The sequence below is a fragment of the Pelodiscus sinensis genome, chromosome 15 (assembly GCF_049634645.1).
Source record: "Pelodiscus sinensis isolate JC-2024 chromosome 15, ASM4963464v1, whole genome shotgun sequence".
Taxonomy (NCBI): domain Eukaryota; kingdom Metazoa; phylum Chordata; order Testudines; family Trionychidae; genus Pelodiscus; species Pelodiscus sinensis.
This window is the reverse complement of record NC_134725.1, coordinates 8,360,967-8,375,910: the sequence shown is the minus strand read 5'-3', so window position 1 is coordinate 8,375,910 and position 14,944 is coordinate 8,360,967. Positions and strand designations below refer to the sequence as shown.

General features: G+C 41.1%; 1 protein-coding gene across 10 annotated transcripts in view; it reads right to left on the bottom strand.

The window, feature by feature from the left end:
• Positions 1-4,091: 4,091 nt before the first annotated feature.
• The window catches only part of PATZ1 (POZ/BTB and AT hook containing zinc finger 1), a 29,588-nt gene continuing 18,735 nt past the window's right edge, over positions 4,092-14,944 (bottom strand). For 5 of the 10 annotated variants that reach the window (XM_075898043.1, XM_025180403.2, XM_075898044.1 and 2 more), the window contains 2 exons: positions 8,396-8,533; positions 4,092-5,585 (listed from right to left, as the gene is read on the bottom strand). In XM_075898043.1, the coding sequence (XP_075754158.1) occupies positions 5,167-5,585; positions 8,396-8,533 (557 nt within the window). In that variant the 3' untranslated portion in view covers positions 4,092-5,166. Of the gene's footprint in view, positions 5,586-7,109; positions 7,233-8,395; positions 8,534-14,944 lie in introns of all 10 variants that reach the window. The other 5 variants (XM_075898047.1, XM_075898048.1, XM_075898049.1 and 2 more) reach the window with 4 other exon arrangements.

Below are 14,944 nucleotides of genomic sequence, written 5' to 3'. Positions count from 1 at the left end.
GCCTGAGACTATCTTTGTTATACAGATCTTTGGAGAACAAACTGTCTCCTATATTTGTACACGTTCCCCTTCTGTTAGGAAGTTTGAGGCAATACTGTAATACAGGTATTTTTGATTGCCAAGATATGAATAACTGAACTTTTTTCTTTTGTTAGTCTCACCCTAATACCTGAGTGACACTGTGTTCCAGTGTTTGTGGTATCAGTCCCTGTCTCTTGCAAATAAACTGTGGAATCTCAAAAACTGGTCTGTAAGTGTCACCAAATGAGGTGAGAAGGAAAGCTCTTTCGAAGGAGAGTTTCTATTTCATCTGAAGAAGTGGGTTGTGCCCACAAAAGCTCATGACACCATCTACATTTTTTTTAGTCTCTAAGGTGCTGCTGCAAGACTATCCGTTATTTTTTAAGTTTTTTGATTTACACAAGTATTGCACCCAGGGATTGGGAGGGAAATAGAAAAAGCTGGAAAAAGTTATCTATAAGATCACAGAGAAACACACAAGTGATTTTTTTTCTGTGCAGATCTTTTCAGTTCTATTAGAAGTACACATTTCCTAAGAACAAAGCCACAAATAATTGTTCTAAATCAGCAATGTTATACACACAAAACCCATTTGAAATTAACAATTCCCCCCAGATGGCACAAGGAATCATAAAATGTTCTTGGTGAACTATTTGGTTTCATAAGAACATAAGAATGGCTGTACTGGGTCAGACCAAAGGTCCATCTAGCCCAGTAGCCTGTCTGCCGACAGTGGTCAGCGCAAAGTGCCCCAGAGGGGGTGGACTGAAGACAATGATCAAGCGATTTGTCTCTGGCCATCCCTCTCCAGCCTCTGACAAACAGAGGCCAAGGACACCATTTTATCCCCTGGCTAATAGCCTTTTATGGACCTAACCTCCATGAATTTATCTAGCTTCTCTGTAAACTCTGTTATAGTTCCTAACTTTCACAGCCTCCTGTGGCAAGGAGTTCCACAGGTTGACTATGCTCTGTGTGAAGAAGAACTTTCACTTATTAGTTTTAAACCTGCTACCCATTCATTTAATTTGGTGTCCTCTAGTCCTTATATTATGGGAACTAATGAATAACTTTTCTTTATTCACAGTTGGGGTTATTTTTTCCAACATACATTACTTTACACTTATCCACATTAAACTTCATTTGCCATTTTGTTGCCCACTTAGTTTTGTGAGATCTTTATGAAGTTCTTCAGTCTGCTTCTGTCTTGACTATCTTGAACAGTTTAGTATCATCCACAAACTTTACTATCTCACTGCTTGCCCCTTTCTCTAGATCATTTATGAATAAGTTGAATAGGATTGGTCCTAGGACTGACCCTGGGGGGACACCACTAGTTACCCCTCTCCATTCTAAAAATTTACAATTTATTCCTACACTTTGTTTCCTGTCCTTTAACCAGTTCTCAATCCATGAAAGGACCTTCCCTCTTATCCCATGACAATGTAATTTTCACAAGAGCCTTTGGCGAGGGACCTTGTCAAAGGCTTTCTGAAAATTTAAGTACACTGTATCTAATGGATCCCCCTTGTCTGCATGTTTCTAAATTAACAAGCCCATCCCAGCCACTCCATTGGTGTAAATCTCTACCACATACATTGGGACCAGTCAGAAAAATCATTACAGGTTAACTTTCTACTTAATAGGTTTCAAGTCCATGTGCCTGGGTAGTAAATAGCTTTCATTTAATTTCAATCTACTAAGAGTTCTGTTGACAAGAAGAATGTCTGGTGATGCTTTTAAAAAGGGAGCGCTACACCTTTACTGCATCAAATCCACTGCTGCAGTGCTCAAAGTGAAGTTCTGACGCAACTGTCCAAAATTCATCCCAGTTGTTAACTCCAGTGGAACTTGAATGAATTTGGCCCAGAAGTTTGCCTGAACTTCTCCCTATGTTTATGCTATTGTGAACAGAGTGCCATTTTGAAGTGCTTGTGAAAACAATAAATGGAAGCACTTTTACTACGTTCATTTTTCTTAACTTGCCCTTTCTCCCCAGCTCACATCTAGCGGCAAGCTGGCTCCCAAATGGGGAACAAAGCACTTGTCAATATACTATCAGGCTGTGTCTAGACTGGCAAGATTTTCCGCAAAAGCAATTGCTTTTGCAGAAAAACTTGCCAGCTGTCTAAACTGGCTGCTTGAATTTCTGCAAGAACACGAACGATCTCATGTAAGAAATCAGTGCTTCTTGCGGAAATACTATGCTGCTCCCATTCGGGCAAAAGTCCTTTTGCACAAAAGGGCTAGTGTAGACAGCTCAGATTTGTTTTGCACAAAAAAGCCCAGATCATGAAAATGGCGATTGGGGCTTTCTTGCGCAAAAGCGCATCTAGATTGGCATGGATGCTTTTCCGCAAAAAGTGCTTTTGCGGAAAAGCGTCTGTGCCAAACTAGATGCTCTTTTCCGCAAATGCTTTTAACAGAAAAATGTTGTGGAAAATCATGCCAGTCTAGATGTAGCCCTTGTGTATATCCTTTGTCAACATTTTCCTGCCTACTCCCTCCCAAATCCTCCAATGTGGATAATCAATAAGAGTGAGGATTCCAGATTTGCCAGTCCCTAGTCCTGGCTTACCCTTCTTCTGGCTGGAAAGCCTGCTCTATCTTGACATACTCTTGGTGAAACCCTTGGCAGCTCACAAGAGTTGTTTGGTCAACGCCTGGATTAGTAAGATTTTAAGATGTTTGCCAAAAGCTTGTTTCTGGTCAGCAAATGTAAAATAAGGCAAACTCTAGATAGAAAACTTTCATTCTGAGCCACTTGTGGTTTTAATACTTTTTTTTTTAAATGATGATACTGATTTATTCTGGAAGGGCTGGTTTGTTTGGGTTTTATGGAGAACAATATCCCTCCCAAAATTAGCAGTAACTTATCAATTTCATATCAACAGCATGACACACCAGCCCACCTCTGTTTGGTTGGGCCTTACATTGTACAATGTGGGCCTCAGAATATCTGTCTTTTCAGTCATAGAATACTAGGAGGACCTTGAGAGGTCATCAAGTCCAGTCCCCTGCCCTCATGGCAGGACCAGGTCTTTTGGTTGAGAATATTCAATACTGTTCATGTTACAAAAAAAACAAAACCAACTTCCTGCTTATGTGAAGTCATGATTGTGGGGTCTTTTAAAAAACCACCCCCTCCTGAAGCATTATGACTGTCACAAATGGAAAATAGCTGGAAAACTTATTTCAGATAAACTATGCTACACAGTTTAGATTTGGAGCTAACAGAGTACAGATAATTTTATGACGCAATTCATAGTTCTCATCTTCAACACAAAGTTGTGACCCCCCAGAGAGTGCAGTACTAGCATGCAATGCTCCATTTTGATTCGGCCCAATGCTGAATTAAAGATGGAGGCATCGATCTTCTCCACTGTATGCAAGTTTGATGTGGGTCTCAGGCTACTCAGTCTGGCAGAATTAGTGATACTCTCAGCACATACAGAAGCACCTTGCATTTTCCAAAGCAAGATATAAACCTTTGTTATGTTAATCCTCGCAACACTATTGTGAAGTCAGGAATCTTTATTTTGCAGATCAGGAGTTAAGGCTCCGTAACTTGTACTCTAAGCTCTTGAGCATCGGTGGCAGAACCAGGATTAACTCAAGAGATTCCTGACTTTTAACGCTGTGTTCAGTTCAATAAATCATCCTGACACTTGGGTTTTGGTACAGCAAGAATTCATTAAAAGTTAAATGGTGGAAGACTACCAAAGGCTATCCAGCCTCTCTGTTTGGGCATTTGTGTTCATCTGTAATGCAGCCTTAATACTGTAGACCTCAACTCCATAACATTTTGTATCAGCTGCTTCTTCTGAGGCTTGCTCTGATTTGGGTCCCTCCCTTTTGAGGGTGGAAACATTTCTTCTCAAGAAAAAAAAAGTAGGATGCCCTGTGCAAAGCTGTTTAAAGGGGGATTAGAAGTGCTGTGTTGGAACTGAGAGGTCCAGGTCACGAAGGGTACATGACAGAGGACTGGTATCCTATTTCCTGGATCTCAACTGCACATCTTTCAGATACGTGGCTAAGACTGCTCAAAAACCAGACACAACGAGGGGATGTAAAGTAACATACTAACTTCTTTAATACAGTCCAATCTGATTAATTCAAAATCACTCTGTGAACCCTGGGTTTATTCACACTAAACAAGTCAGTGGTACAGATAGTTTACCCAATTGTTGTCCATGTTCATCTTCTAGGTACCCACAAATCAAATGAGCACCACCCAAGCAGACCACACTGGTATTTTCTTCCTTTTTTTTTTTTTTTTTAATAAAACTATTTCTTCAATAGACTTAAAACAATTAAACTAGCCAAGTTATTAATTATGATACATCTAAAAAAATTAATACTAACCCTAATGTGACTGCTGCTTTAAGAGCGCTCTGTATATTGTCTTAGTCTGGCTTTTCAGTAGCAATTCACTACAACAGGTCCTAAAATAATAATAATAATAATAATAGAGAATTAAAAACCTGACAGCAAGATTAAGGGTTCAAAGTAATAAAAACAACCTGTTTTGAATGGTGATTCTCCTCAGCAGGTTAATTCCTGCAGTTTAGCACTCACAGCCTCACAAACAGCAGAAGGGTCCAAATTCTTTTGGCTTCTTAAAAATCTATTTTTAAAAGGACATCTGCACCATTACCTGCTAGGTACCACAGGGCTTTTGTTTATGTTATGAGCAGTCAATAATGGATGTGTTGTGTGTATGTAAAAACTTACTGTGGTTTTTTTTTGGGGGGGGGGGAGGTGTAACATGGGAGGGAAGGAAAGAGAGGGCAAAGGCCTAAAATCTAGTTCCCCAAACATTTGGGTCACTAGTGTGGTTTACAATTCTGACCACCACTGGTGGCTTTTATTTCTTTTTAAAAAGACCACACTGGAACTCTGGCACTCCATGTGATACTTTAGGTCACATCTTTCATTCAGGGTCATGCAGATTTTCTGCAGGTCGTCAGGCAAGAAGCCTTCTTTTCCCTAAAGAAGGTCTAAGGAGAAGTAGACAGGGAAGGGAGCTAAAATGAATACAAATTTCTCAACTATAGAACCAAATTTCATTATTTCTTCTCTCATTCACAGCGTCTTATAGGTATAATCAGACAGCTGCTTTGATTGGTTAAGGTTAAATGGGTCTCATTTCCCCTCTGGCCCCATTGGTTGCTGGTCGACCTCTGGATCCACCAGGGATGATGCAAATGCTGACTGGACGATCTGAAACCCAAATGACTCCAGAAGAGACATGTTCTGTTGGGGTGAAAAGGGGGACCCCAGAGCAGGACCCAGGTCCCCCAATGGGCCCCCAAGGGCTCTGACGTGGACTTTCTGTATATGTTTGTTCAGGTAAGACTTGGATCTGAAAAAGCTGCCACATTCGGGGCAGGGGTACTTCTTCTCTCCCTCCGGCTCCATTTTGTTTTTGGTGACTGCCATATCGCAGGAGAACGACCCATTGGCACTCTGTTTCTCAGGAGTCTTGAGGTCACTGGCATCAGAGAGGTCTCCATAGGAATCAGAGCTCTCAATCGGGTCCGAATGTGAGCATTTCTGGCCTTCTATGGAAAAACAACAAGACAAGTTTTCAGAACCTTCCCTCTTAAGAGAGTGATTATAAAATGCTTTTAAGTAAAAGCTGTAGTCACCAGCTGATTCACTATTACCTAAAATGACAGACTGCTACAGACCTCACTGATATACTCCTCAATGAAATGAAGCATTAGTGTCCCTCTTCTGCATAGCCTGAACGTGCTCCTTCTCTCAGTAACCCAAGTTTTTATTATAGATGAGAGTGGAGGCATCCATAATATCCTCTTAAATTTATATAGTGCCCTTATGATGCCCCTGTTGAGGTATAAGGCGCTATATAAATATATAGTAGAACCTCACAGTTATGAACACCAGAGTTATGAACTCCGTGGTCATCCATACACCTCAGTATAGAATCAAGCAGTGGTAGCAGATAGGAAAAAAATATGCAAGTACAGTACTGTATTAAGTGTAAACTGCTAAAAGAATCAAAAGAAAGTTTACAAAAAGATCTGATAAGATAAGGAAGCTGTGTCTGGGCTTGTTTCATTTAAATTATGATGGTTAAAAAGCAGCATTTTTCTTCAGCATAGTAAAAGTTTCAAAGCTGTACTAAGTCAACAATCAGTTTTAAATTTTTGAAAGAACAACCCTAACACTTTGTTCAGAGTTACGAACATTTCAGAGTTACGACCAACCTCCAGTTCCAAAGTGTTTGTAACTCTGAGGTTCAACCAAAGATACTGTCATGCATGTTTAGATGCTTGAAGTCACGTCACCCAGCACTGAAATGAAGCAGGCACTTATGGGTGGATTCTAAGAACTGTTTAACAGTGTACAACTATTAGGGCAAAAGATGAAGAAATCTGGACATATTTTTTCACCAAGATCCGCTCCTGGAGATGCAGAATTATACAGTCTCAATATAAAAGGCATTATTCTCAGTTACTGGTCACTGGTATATTTGAGGTTCCCCATCCTATTCTGGTTGTATACCAAGAAAGCTCTTCTATGATCCTCTTAGAGCATCTGTACAAACATGGAAATCCCAGATGTACTCCCCAAACAAATCTTAGAATACAAACTTCATTCTTTCCTAACCCTGAAAAGCCAAAGCATTATTTGTCATGTTTCAGAAGGCAGTCTTTCTGGGAATCAGAAGAGAAGTCCTGTGGCATCTTAAAGACGAACAGATTTATTTGGTCATCAGCTTTCATGGGTCAAAACACTTGTCATATACATCTGACAATGGTTTTGACCCATGAAAGCTGATGTCCAGATACATCTGCTAGTCTTTAAGGTGCTACAGGACTCACTGTTTTTACAGATAGACTAACCTGGCTACCCCTCTGAGACCTGTGAAATCAGCATTAGTAATCAAAACAGGACATGCACGAAATCAATATCCCACTGGCCTATGGAGAAAAAAATCTTTTTAAATCAACACACAATCAAGGAGCTTCTGTAGCAACTCTGTGAGGACCTCCATGGAAAGAAAGCTATACAACTATGACATCCCATCAGCACAAGACAGAGCACAAGGTATGCTTAACTCAGCTCTGTTCTGATCTCCAGGGCAAAAGCAACCCCAGTTTTTTGGGACAGCCAGGGCTTCCGATATCAGAGAGAGGTTTCCTGCTGTTCCAGCTTCAACCAAGGATAAAGATGGTCCAAAACTGAGAGGCAAAAAGGAAGTTACTGTACACATATTAGTATCTAATTTTGCAGAGGCTATTTACAAATTAAATAATTTTAACCACTCTGAAAAATAACTTACTTTAAGCAAAACTAAATATTAGTGACATCTAAAAAGAAGCAGTCTATATCTTTATCCTTCTTCTCTACCAGAGTGTAAGAGAGGCAAAAAAAAATTTAACTAAAAACATCTATCTTCAGCTGTCTGAACTTAAACAGATGGACTATGTTACTCCTCTTATATAAACATCTTCCAGACTTTCCATCCACGGGAATTAGAAACCATGCTATTCAGAGGTTGTAATTAGTGTCTGAGCATCTCAAGAGCAACTGGGAATCTTGGCAGCACACATATCTAGACTGAATTATAAGTTTAGGCTTCTCAACTCACAACCCCTCAGTTAAGACTCAAAACACAAATCTACTCATAGGAAGAGGAGCTAGATGGCCCAACTCAGAGAGGGGGAAACTAAACTAGTAAGCGGGCCGCATGGGTGACCCTCATTCATCTCAGTGGGCTGCAAGATTGTCATAACCAAGACAATCTCCCAGGATAGGGGAGTTTTGCTAGCTGCACTTGCGTACCTAGAATTTGCGGGATACGCCAACTGAACCACAGCAGCACTTGAATTGGATGCAGAGGGAACACACGGCTCTCACAGTCAGTGTGGTGTGCAATCAGCACGCACCTCACTTCATGTGCCCTGGGTTTAAGTGCGGGTCACTTTTGTAATACGGGTAGGAAAAAACTATGCGGGCAGAAACCTACAGAATCTGTCAACCCTCTGCACGGGCAGCAATAAACAAAATGTCGCCTGGGCCGCATATAGAACCCAATGGGCTGCAAATGACCCATGGATGGCAGGTTGCCCACCACCGGCCTAGCAGGTCTTTTCCACCATTAGAGTGAAGGAAGCTGCCAAAAGTTGAAGTATTTCTACAATTCCCACCCCCCCAAAGGTACCCAGAGATACCCTTGCATAAACTATAGAAATGAACGCTATGAAAACTCTCCACATTTTCCTAAATTACTTCTGAGGAATTCCCCAGTCATTCCCTCCTCCCTTTCCCATACCCAGCCGTGCCCCACACAACACAAACTCCTGCGCAAAGAAGCACAGTGCAGAGCAGGGGAGTCGCTTGCCTTTGATGCCATAGGTCCTGACGCAGTGGAACGCTGCTCCCCCATTCGGGATGGGCTCCTGGTGCCTGGAGACCTGGGGAAGGGGAACACCGTGGTGGGTTTTAACATGGACCTTTAAGTAGGAGGCAGAGGAGAAACCTAAACAAGATAAAAGGAGATGAGATCCTGCCACCAGCAAAGACACACATCTGCCTTCCCTGTTGCTTTTATCCTTCTCTCTCTCCCCGAGTGTCCCGTTAAGAGACTCATACTAACTTAGCTTCTAGCTACCCAAATCATGCTGAAGCAGAACCCTTATGTTAGTTCTAACTAAGGATGCTAGATTTCGATTAATTGAATAATTGTGTAACCACATCAAATTTTAGCAGTTACGCAACTATTCATTTATCCCTGGGGGAAGGGCCGGCAGCCAGTACGCTTCAGTCCCACTCCCAGGGAGCCCCCTGCCATGGCTGCCTTTGATACAGAGGCAGCAGTGTAGGGCAGCAGCAGCCCCTGTCTGCAGGGAGCCCAAGTTCCCTGTGGACAGAAACTGTGCTGGCATCTCACGGAGCAGCCTCTGAAGCAGTGAGACTGGGCCCACCATGGACAGAGGCTGCACGGTGGCAGCCTCCTCTGCCCCCCACTGCACTGCCTCGTGTCTCTGATAGAGGCAGTAGCACGGGGTGGGGGGGGGGGGGGGAGAGGGAAGGTGGCTCCTTGAAGCCGGTACACATGGGGAGCCGACTTAAAAGCTGGCTCCATGTGTTTGCTCCTGCCTCCCTCCTTCCACCATGCTGGTGACTCTGACTCAGAGACGGCAGTGGGAGCGCGGGGGGAAGAGGAGTGGCTCTGTGGGAGCTGATACGCATGGGCAGCAAGCTTGAAAGCTGGCTTCCTGCATGTACTGGCTCCTGCCTGCCCCTCTCACCCTCTGTGTTGCCTCTATAAGGGGCAACCGCACAAGGATGGGGGGGGGGGGTGAGGTGGCTCCACTGAATCTGGTGCTTGTGGGGAACCAGCTTAAAAGCCTGTTCACCATGAGCACTGACTCCTGCCCTTCCCCCCTCTTTGCTGCCTCAGATACAGAGGCAGCGGGGAGTGTGTGTGTGTTTGTGCATGTAGTCGATAGGATTAACTGATAAGCCCAGGCTTATTGGTTAATTGTTTAGTTGACTACATGTTGACAACCCTAGTTCTAACTAATGGTCAAAATGTGAAACAGAACTCTTCACAGAGAATTTACTGGTTCTTAGGGGAGAACAAAACTTGTGCACAAGTATGTGTAGAAAAAGTTAATGCGATGAAGAAGAGACACTAGAATTATTCAGATTTGCAAAAGCAAGGTCCTGAAACTTCTTGCTTGTGCTAAGTATATTGTTAGAGAACATACTAAGGGAAATCACAAATGTAATTGTTATTTACAACCTGCCAGCAATTGCTGACTATGATTCCTACTGTTTTAAGAAGTTTTACTGCTTATGTTTTGAGGTTCACTTGTTTCTCCTTTCCTTCTAATGTGATAATTAATCAAATATTTTTTCAAGCACTCTTTTATTGAGCTTTTAGAGGTGGTGGCAATGACTATGAGTGGATCATTGGATCCATAACTGGAGGATAAAGAGGCCATATATTTGAGGAATCTTTCAACCTTGTCAATAAAGATATATTATAGTACTTATCAATAATTGAAATCACTGGGGTAACTAGAAACCTCTCCCGTAAGCATCGCAAAGGGGAACAAGATCCACAGAATCACAATGAGAGACAAGACCTACTGGAATATTCCCATGAGCTGACCACTTTTCTTTTAAGTTTGTTTAAATGTTTCTGAAGTGTTCAGAAAAGAGAGTGAGATTTGTATTTTGGCCACTGACATAGGCCTGGTCTACACTTGAAAGTTGTACTGATATAACCACTATGGAGGTTTGAGGAGGTGTTTTAAAAACCAATATAGTTAAACCAGTACAAACAATTGTGTAGATGCAATTATATCAATATAATAGGTACCTTATATGGGTATAGCTTACTTCCCTTCCCATACAGTGACAGCATCTAAAGTAAGAGGGTGTTGGCATGTAGATGAAATGTAACTTTATGTAATGTAATCTGTCTCAGTGTTCCCCGCCAGCCATCTATTCCGAAAGCAGAAAGGACCTTTACCTTACCATTGGTACAGCTACATCACCTAGAATTTTGTGTCTGAAGCTGATTCCAAGGCAGGAATAGATTCTTAGGGTTTTTGTTTTAAGTTTTAAAATCAGTATGGGGAAGTAAGTAAAAGGGGATAATGATTGCTTTGTTTAAATTGTAATTTGATGTTATTGCTTAAATATTTGTATTGTGTCCGTGTAACAAAGAAATCAATTCTGTTTTGTGAGTGTGAATGATGAGTGTGCATTAGAAGATAAGTGCAAATGCCACGTTCTAGAAGCTGAGGACAGATGTAAAAGTGCCAGGAGATTGCTCTATACCCCTATGGAGATGGGGATGAAGGGCAGATTGACTTCCCTAAAAGATAAGGCAAGCACTTATCAGTTGGGACAAGATAGCCGTGATATGAGAAGAACAAACTTAAGAAAACAATAACTTATCAAGCAGCGAATGATTATAGCACCATGATGTGAAACTTGCTGATTGCAATGAAGGGGGGACGGTGTATGTGCATGCACAAGCATGTGCTTGTCTATGTAAGCATATGTTAACTGCTTTACTACTGTATTCTTAAAAAATGTAGCATATTGCCTTTTCCTCTATAAAGATCTCACATGCGTCTTATAAGCAGAAAATTTTTGATGGAAAAGTGCAAAAGTGGGGTAAGCATGCACTTAAAATACCTAAAACTATGAAAAAGTGGTAAGAGAAGAATATACGGCAGTTTGGGGTATTGAAGTGATCAAGCATTCAGATGTGCACACACCCCAGTCACAGATGCCCAGGTAAGAGAAGAGGAAAATTAGATTTCTGGCTCCCTCCTCTTACCACCGCCCCCCCCCCCCCCCCCATCATAGAGTTGCCAGCACAAAGAGAAGGAGAATTAGACTACTTGCTCCCTTCCCTTCATTTGGCAAGGGAACAAGGAATTATCTTAAAGGTATACACACAATTGGTCACAGCAAGGTCAAATAAGGAGAGGGGTTTAGTATTCCACTCTCCAACCTAGCTGCTGGGGAATAATTTAAAGGTGATATACCCTTGGTCATAGTAGGGTTTAGCCCAAAAGAATGAAGCTTGGTGTTTCCATTCTACCCACGCACAGGGCCAGCAAGAGTCAAGACTTCTATTAAACTGGGCACATTGGTGCAAAAGTTCAAAAAGTAGTAGACAAATATTGCTTACTGAAAACAAAAATCAGTAACAATTGGCAAATCTTAATCAACTTCCTTCATCCAAAACGAGCTAAATGCACCTGGGTATATCATGCAGAAAGAGAGCAGGCAAGTAGACTAGGGAAAAGTGAAAACAATGCTGGCCACCTTAAGTACTTTTAGGCCACGGCTCCAGCTTTAGGGTTTCCTAATGAGCCAAGGACAATTGTTATCCAGCTTCCTGCTAATGATGTTGTAGTATTATCAGCTACTTTGCTGAAAAACTGGTGCTAATAGCCTACAAATAAAAAACCCAAAAATCCGTGCAGGGCACAGAATTAAATTTTAATCCTTGTGAGCGTGATACTGATGTAAGGTAAATTTTCTAACACCCATATGGGCTCAATGGATCCTCATTCCAGTCAACAAACTAAAACAATATCCACAATGGACATTCTGGGAAACAAAACAAAAAAAAAATTGCTGAAAATCATTTTGGAATAATCACTTAGCGCAAGTACCCTCTCTTGGAGAATGAAACATTGCGGGCCATAAAGAAAATATTTAGTTCACCAAGAAAAGCTCAATGATAATGAAAGAAAAGTAATGAATTAAATATGTAGCCATTAACCTGTAGAAAAAGGTTCTAAGGGTCCCTAGACCATGGATTAGCATTGCATGCTGAAAAAGATATATATATATATATATATATGCATTCATGCTGATTGTTGGTTAAGCAGCTGATAAAAATAATACTGCATTTTTTGGAAAGTGAAAATAAATCAGTTAATAAATTATACATACTTGTAATTTCAATATGTAAAAGCATGTTTAAAACAAAGCAATACTGATTTGGGACTTGGGAGTTGCAAGCTGATGACAATGTTAGTTCTTTTTCCACCTAGAAACCCCTTTATGTGTGTGTTTACTAACTGACATTCCCAAGTAGTGAACCACACTACACAGGAAAAGACTGGTCAGATGAACTGTCACTCATTTTGGTTGCTATCCAAAGCAGTAATAGACTAAGGCCGAAGAGTCAATCATATCATATTTTGTCTGGACAAACCATGCAGTTGATGATTGTCTCTAATCAGCTAATTAGAGATTAAGAGAGAGTACCCTGCAATAACCCAAATTATTTCAAAATGGCTCGAGCACTTACAAGACGACCAGACTACATCGTAATATAGGATTGCTCAGGCAACTGAACAAATAAACCATAAATTGCAAAAGAATAAAGTTAGAAAATTAAATTTGTGGGAACCTGGAGATCAGGTAACATATCTAAAACCGGCAAGAAAAACCACAGAGTCGAAACTAACAGGCTCCTATCCCCCAGTGGATTGCTTAAGACCATTATTCTAACACATAGACAAGAATGGTCAACTGAAATGGGTAGATGGAAGTATCAGTCAGTCATCAGCAGATGAATGTAAATGTAATGCCTGTGTGCTATATATTAGGAATCACACTTACTATTTACCAAAGATAAAAAGGGCGCAGGTTATTATAACTGCCACTTGGTTAATTTCTCTTACCGTTGGCCTGGACTGCATGATTTAATTGATCACTTACTAACAAACACAAAGGTGACTCAGTTTTTACAACAGACACAGGAGAATATAGGGAAACGTGTTATTCAAATACTACAGGCAAATGGAAATATGTTAAGAACTGCTAAACCCAAAACAGAAATGACAGCCTACCAGGACTTGTTTACAGGCTGCTCCCTGCTAAGGATGGATCATCATTCTGTTTTATCCACTGCTAATTATATTAAATTATTTTGCATTTGTTTAATGGGAATATGTTGTTGGGGAAAGAAAATGTTTAAGTTCAAACTGCCTTAGTATATTGCTTTGAAATATTTGTATAAAGTGTGATCCACTCAAGAAGTATTCTTGAGGAGTCAAAAGGGGAAATAAAGTAGTCCTGTAGCTGAAATGTAGCTTTATGTGATGTCATCTGTCTCAGTGTTCCCTGACAGCCATCTATTCCGAAAGCTGAAAGGACCTTTACTTTACCATTGGTAAAGTAATTTTACATCTGAAACTGATGTAGAATTTTACATCTGAAACTGATTCCAAGGCAGGAATAGATTCATAGGGTTTTTGTTTTAAGTTTTAAAATCAGTATCAAGAAGTAAGTAAAAGGAGATGATGATTGTTTTGTTTAAATTGTAATTTGATGTTCCTGCTTAAATATTCATATTGTGTCTATGTAACAAAGAAATAAATTCTGTTTTGTGAGCGTGAATGATGAATGAGGAATGTGTATTAGAAGATAAGAGCGAAGGCTGTCATGGAACCACATGTTCTAGGGAGAAGCCAAGGACAGATGTAAAAGTGACAGGAGATTGCTCTATACTCCTATAGGGATGGGGATGAAGGGCAGACTGGCTTCTCTAAAAGATAAGGCAAGCAACTTATCAACTGGGACAAGAAAGCCGTGATATAAGAAAAACAACTTAAGAAAACAAGCACTCATCAAACAGTGATTGATTACAGCTAGGGATGTCAACCCGTAGACAACTACACAATTAACTGATAAACCTGGGCTTTTCGGTTAATTCTGTCATCTACACACATCCCCCCCTTTGCTGCCTCTCTCTATGAGGCAGCAAGGGGGAGCAGGAGCCGGTGACCTTGGGGAGCCAGCTTTTAAGCTGGCTCCCCATGAGCACCGCATTCACCTGCACCTCCCCCCCCCCACACACTGCTGCTGACAGAGAGGAAGCAGCATGGAGGGTGAGGAGGATAGGTAGGAGCCATACGCATAGAGAACCAGCTCTGTGGCCCTGCCTCCTCCCCAATGCCTCCTACAGAGGCAACGGGAAGGAGGGATTTATTTCAGGTATTGACTTTAAACTGAACTTTGTTTCACAGTGAAAATCTCCACACCTTCCCTACAGAATGACTCTTATACCATGCAGACTTTCACTAGAATCCAAAGTTCAGAATGCATAATGCATCATAAATCCTTGCAATTTCAGAGGATTTAGTTACATGCCCAATTACAGAATGCCTACAGCCATCTACTGAACAAGAAAAAGGAAGCGGACAGTTGCTTTTATCCCTGAGATGGAACAATGACTGTTTCTTGAGAGCAGCTGAGCAAAATATGGAGAAGAATTGTGGAGCCACCAAGACAACCTTAACAGTGGTTGAGGGGAAATATTCACTTTTTTAAAAAAAGGAACAGTTGTGTCATGGCCAAATCAATTATCAAAAGCTCAGAGGGGAAAGACATATTCTTCTGA